The sequence below is a fragment of the Gymnodraco acuticeps genome, unplaced genomic scaffold (genome assembly GCF_902827175.1).
Source record: "Gymnodraco acuticeps unplaced genomic scaffold, fGymAcu1.1, whole genome shotgun sequence".
Taxonomy (NCBI): Eukaryota; Metazoa; Chordata; class Actinopteri; order Perciformes; family Bathydraconidae; genus Gymnodraco; species Gymnodraco acuticeps.
In genome coordinates, this window is record NW_022989843.1 from 3,312,904 (window position 1) to 3,319,292 (window position 6,389).

The window sequence follows — 6,389 nt, forward strand, 5'->3', positions numbered from 1 at the left end:
GCAGTGCCCACCACTGATGTTCGCGGTTGTGACGTACCAACAACGGACACGGAAATGACGCAAAAACGCCAAGTCATTATAAGTTGACGTTAGCGCGCGCTTACAGCTCAAACCTTCCCTCTGCAGTGAGAGTGGTGTCTGCGTGAAGCACTTTTGCCAGCTCACAACACAAAGACTGAACTTCTAAAGGAGTTTCTTGCTCTCACACTCGGTGATAACTCAATTTGTCAGCCTCCACACTGCCGGAGTAACACGAGTAATCTTTTCGTTTGAATCTACGCAGACTTAAATCTCCAAAGTAACCATGTTTGAGGCTCGCCTGGTGCAGGGATCCATCCTGAAGAAGGTGCTGGAGGCTCTGAAGGACCTGATCACAGAGGCCTGCTGGGATGTCAGCTCGTCCGGCATCTCCCTGCAGAGCATGGACTCCTCTCACGTCTCGCTGGTGCAGCTCACCCTGCGGCACGACGGCTTTGACTCGTACCGCTGCGACAGAAACCTCGCCATGGGAGTCAACCTCAGCAGGTGCAGCACACTTTAAAGCTCATTTAGGCCATAAAACATTCAAGTGGTACATCTGTTGCGTTGTTTAGGATGTTGGCTCACATATAAATGATCCATTTGCTGACTCATGTCACACTAGTTTGACAAGTTCAGTTGCTGAAGTTTGGCGCTGTTTGAATTCATTAAGAACAACAGAGGTTTGGTTTGTGTGCTCGTTTTTAATGCTCATCACAAACTTCTAGCGTCGCACACTTTAAAACCCGTCGCTTTAGTTGATTTATTAGCATAAATGAACTGTCTATTATCTGAAGCTTAGAAAGATGGTGGCCATCTTGGCGGAATATTGCCCGGGCATGTCTCTACTGGAGTGTCAATTTAACTCTTTACTCTCTGTTAAAATCGTGAGGTTTGTGCCTGAACTATTTACAAATAGCCCGATTGGCTTAACAATACTTCATTTTGGGTGTTCCATAACTTTATATTTGGTGCAGTGCAGGCGACAGCTGCATTGTCATTATGTAGCGACGTCTTTTGAGCGCCAAACTCTCCGTGTGGAGAGATGGCGGGAATTGTTTTCAACCCGGGAACTTCCACTTCCGTTTCACTGCCACCCCGCTTTGTGCCGGAGCTTTTAGTCACTGAGCTTTTTATTACAGTTTCCCATTATTTACATAAAGAAACATATGAAATACAGATGTTAAATCTGTTTCCACATGTCAAGATTATTATAGGCACACACATGGTTCCTTTATTGTTGTTTATTTTGTAATTGTATAGGTATTTGGTTTGCCAAAAACACTTCAGATATTAGTTAAAATATCAACTTTTAAATTGGAGGTTTTACATGTATTACGTTCAATCACAATTAAGTAATTGGGAAGTAACTGACTGATTTATTGATGATATATTAGGGCTGTGCGATTATGGCAAAAATCATAATCTCGATTATTTGGGTCAATAATTGATATCACCATTATTCATTGACCATTTATTGAACTTTAAAACAAATAATATTTTACCAATAAACAAGATCAATAAATATGTTGGAGCGCACTTCCAAAACCATACTAAACATATATTAATATGATAAATACAAATAAATTAGACCAAAATAAATGAAATCAAATATGTTGCAGTGCACTGTCACAACCTACTGAAAACTCCTTAACATATAGCCAACATTTTGGTAAAACATATTCCACATATTCCACTCAGTTAAACGTTGAAGGCTGGCCAACCATCATGGTCCAGAAGTAACAGGAAATAAATGTTGAACTACAATTTAAGACCAAATAAAAATGTTTAGGCCACCATGGCAAATGCTGGTAGGGCTGCTCATGTCATCTCTTAAAGATTTTTTCCAAGAAACACCAGCCTGTTTACATGGTCTGGTTTCAGAGATGAGCGCAGGCAGGTGACGATATTGCCACCTGTACTGAAGACCCTCTCTGAAGAGGAACTTGTGGCAGTGCTGCCACATGACACAGGAAAAAAAGAAAAGACTCTTTCTTTGCCATTATATAAAAATAGTGTTGCTACAAAAGTATAAATTAGGCTTACTAATAAGACAACTCAGATCTGAAGCTACACAGTAATCTGCTGCAGCAACAGTGCAATAAAAAAGACAACATTAATAGAATCAAACCATTTTTTGTTGCATTTTATTAGAGTATAAAAATAAATGCCTTTTTAAAATAGGATGCAAGCAACACTAGTTTCTGAACTGATAGACTATAATCAATTTAAACAGAACAGATCTTAATGTTTGCATTCTTATACCATTTTGTACAATAATTATCATGAATAAATTCAAACAAACCAAAACTTACAGCAGATTAATAACGGTATCTAAATTGAGTTTTTATTATATCAAAAACCTGTTGAAATGCTACTGTTATTTTTATTGTCCCACAAAAGCGCGTCGCAGCCTCCAGGAAAGCTTCTTTCATAACTTCGCCGTCTTCGAAAGACTTCATGTGTTTCGCAAGAACGTGACTGACACGATAAGATGCTCTGGTAGCAGCCTTGCTCTTGTTGTTGAGCCTGGTGAAAATGGACTGCTGTGCATTTAGCTGTCCTTTCAGGCCCCTCCCCTTTTGGAGCGTAGGGCAGAATTAGGAGGGAATTCCGTCTCGTAGCGTTTGTGCACTGTTTTGAAATGCCGCTCCTAAATTACCCTTCTTCGATAAAGCCACGCTCGCATTGCAGATCAGACAGATGGACTTTGAATTGGAATAGATACAAAAATAATGATCCTCCCACTCGGAGTGAAAATTATATATTTTGGGCTTTTTTGCTTCTGCCATAATTGCGGTCTTGTGTGTGTGCGGACTGTCACTCCTGTTGACCATCCATGCTGTTGACATGGACAATGTCAGCTCACCAGTGCACTGCTCACCAGCCACGCCCCGACACATGGGGTGAGGCCGGCCAATCACAAAGCTTTGATGCGTTCAAGTGCATTATTCTGGCACGGGAACATTATGTTACAGGACATTAACGATAAAACAGAATATTGTTGTTCTATTTTTAGACACATCTCGCGATCGACTGGGAATCTCCCCGCGACCCTTCTTTTTAACGAGTTGCTGCTCTTGTTCTGACATCTTCGCTCGCGCTGAACACTCACAACACATGTCACTCCCACGTGGCCGAGTGGGCTTTTAGGGAGGGGCGAAAGCGCACCCAGCAAAATAATCGTATTTTGTCAATTATGCTGTTTTCATAATCGTCGCAAGCCATAATCGTAATCGCGATTAAAATACGATTAATTGCACAGCCCTATGATATATCATACAATTGCTTATCAGCCCAAATCCTTAACAAATAAACCCTCAGAAAATGTATTGTAATAGAAATTCATACACACACTTAAAGGTGAAACTTTATTTATTTGAAATTGGATGTTTTCTAGTTTGTAACAGTTTTGGCTTTTTTCTCTCCCGTACAGTATGTCAAAAATCCTGAAGTGCGCAGGAAATGAAGACATCATCACCCTCAGAGCAGAAGACAATGCAGACACACTAGCACTCGTGTTTGAGACAATCAGTAAGTTATTGTCTTTAAAGCAGAATCAAAGCAACTTGACAAAAGTTTCTTATCAGGATCAAATTGTTTATTTACCTCTTTTCTCTTCACTCTTGCAGACCAGGAGAAGGTCTCAGATTATGAGATGAAGTTGATGGATCTGGATGTGGAGCAGCTTGGTATTCCAGTAAGTAATTTTCGTCATGTCCTTTTCTTTAATCGCTTTAATTTCATCCAGTGTTCCTAACCTTTCTGTCTGTGTCTCTCCCTTCAGGAGCAGGAGTACAGCTGTGTGGTGAAGATGCCCTCCGGGGAGTTTGCCCGTATCTGCCGTGACTTGTCCCAGATTGGTGACGCCGTCATGATCTCCTGCGCCAAGGACGGAGTCAAGTTCTCCGCCTCTGGAGAGCTGGGCACTGGAAACGTCAAACTGTCCCAGACCAGCAACGTAGACAAAGAGGAGGAGGCAGTGAGTAATAATTATAATAACAATATTGATAGATTATTAATATATCTATTAATAATCTACAGCCAGAACAAGTATCTGTTGTTAAACATCATTGGCATTTAATATGCCAATGATTTAATCTAGCATGATGAGTATCTTTTGGTTTTACACTGAGCAACTACTACAATAAATGTCTTGATGGGGACAGTTTTTTTTTTTCTAACATTGATGGTCCAACTATACAATTAATAATAAGCCGTTTAATTTTATATTATGGTAAAATAATAGTTGCAGCCCAACTGTTAATGGTTAGGAATGACATCTCCAATCAGATTACTTGTATGTGCAAATAGAAAGATTATGATAGTTTTGCCAGTTCTGCAAACGTATGTTTCATATTTTTTCATCATTAACAAATTGAAAAATATATATCGTTATACAAAAACAAGATATTTGAAGAAGTCACGTTGAGCTACTCTAGAACGGATTTTTTAAATGGTTTATTTGCTGACCGTTTGTACCGTAACGGCCCGTCCACACGGCAGCGTGCGTTGAAGCTTCAGCCCATTCACTTTGAATGGGCTGACGTCACGCTTTGCCGAACTGCATTGTGGTTCCGTCGCTTTGCCTCCGATGCTCGCTTCGAACGTTGAGAAAAGTTCAACTTTTCAAGCTTCGACGGAAGCATCAGCCAATCAAATCATATGCCAGTACAAGCTCTAGCCAATCAAACCGAATGCTTGTGTGTCCGGGGCGGGAGATTAGATGGTTTGGTTGTTGGTCGCGCTCCAGACATGCCCACCGGCAAGCTTCAACGCACGCTGCCGTATGGACGTACCGTTACTGTTGTGATGGCAATATGTTAAATTGGACATATTTTCTTACTTTCCGTTTGCAGGTCACCATTGAGATGAATGAACCCGTCCAGTTGATCTTTGCCCTCAACTACCTGAACTTCTTCACCAAGGCAACGCCTCTGTCCAAGACCGTCACCCTCAGCATGTCCGCTGATATCCCCCTCGGTAAGTCCTTCTTTACAGTGTTCAGAATTAAACTCGGCGTTTGGATTTTAAAGATGTTACTGGAACTGAAACTAGTGGCTCAACTTTCTGTGTTGTCTTTCTACAGTGGTGGAGTACAAGATTGCTGATATGGGACACGTCAAATACTACTTGGCACCCAAGATCGATGAAGAAGCTTCCTAAGTTGTTCAATACCGGCCAAATAGGGATAATAGAGGAACGCAGGCGACTGGGACTTGTTCTGAGTGATCTAAGGGCTGAAGTGATCACATGGTGGTCGATGATCTCCTATCAAATGGGATTCACAGCAGTGTATCTGTATCTGTCGGCTGCATGAATGATGCCATCTGTGAGGAGAAGAAGCTTCAGTGCTTTGACTCTGTTCAAAGCAGCTGGCTGTGATACAGACAGACCCGATGTATATTCCAACACTTCAACTTTTGTGTGTCTCTCTCTTTTTGTCCAGTTTGGAAAAGCAGATTTCAACTATCCCATTCCTTCTTGTAGATAATGCATTTGTAAATACTTCCTGTGGTTTCGTCAGTCAACCCCAAATGTTTTTTTGTATTCATTGACTCAATCCAAAATTAATAAAATGATTTCAAATTGTTTCCAATCTTCTTTTTGTTTCTTACATTTTTGTGCAAAACTTTTGGACACATGCTGTGCCTACAGGTCTTCAAAGGGATTCAGTTTGACCTCATCAAAGTCTATTAAAAGTCCAGTCATGGTTTAAATCTGAGTATTTTTAACAATCTTTCTGTGCGTTATAAGACTCCTTTTGATCACAAGAAAACCCATAATCAAGCTAATGAGAACCCTTTCACTGAAAATGTATACTTTGCTCCAACCCACATTTTGGGTAAAACTAAATTCTGTTTGTACTTTCCTTGATCTTGATTTACCGAGTGCAATCCAAAACCATCCCGGTACGGAATTTAATGTTTGTATTTATAACATAAAACTGTATTTATTGCAACTAGGATAATGTTTGTGGAGCTTAAAGGTCCCCTACTATACTGTGTCTCAGATATATACAAACATGTCTCTGAAGTGTTTTGCTGGAAATACCAAACAGATCGTGCATTGCAGCATCCCATAACCCCCTCTGTTTCAAAAGTGCTGATTCTCTGTCTGTTACTTTAGATGAAAATAAGGAGCCCCTCAGATATTTGGTTAAAAAGAACATAATGGTGCTATAGGAGTAGATGCAGGTGGGGGGGGGGGGGGGTGTTACCTTGATTGGTGATTGGCTAATGGTTACACAACCCAAACATCGTTATGATGACAAAGTGGCCAAAATCTGATCAGCTCATTTTCAGACAGGTTTTTATTTAAATGGACGGGACAAAAAGAGAGAATCTTTTTTCCTGAAACTTTCAGAATCT

At 40.6% G+C, this 6,389-nt stretch overlaps 1 protein-coding gene across 1 annotated transcript; it reads left to right on the forward strand.

The window, feature by feature from the left end:
- The first annotated feature begins 96 nt into the window (after positions 1 to 96).
- On the forward strand, positions 97 to 5,617 carry pcna (proliferating cell nuclear antigen). The gene is made up of 6 exons (XM_034238600.1): positions 97 to 525; positions 3,455 to 3,552; positions 3,651 to 3,718; positions 3,806 to 4,000; positions 4,878 to 5,001; positions 5,108 to 5,617. Exons 1-6 carry the CDS (start codon positions 305 to 307, stop codon positions 5,182 to 5,184), a joined length of 783 nt encoding a protein of 260 aa, XP_034094491.1. The 5' UTR covers positions 97 to 304; the 3' UTR covers positions 5,185 to 5,617.
- The last annotated feature ends 772 nt before the right edge of the window (positions 5,618 to 6,389 follow it).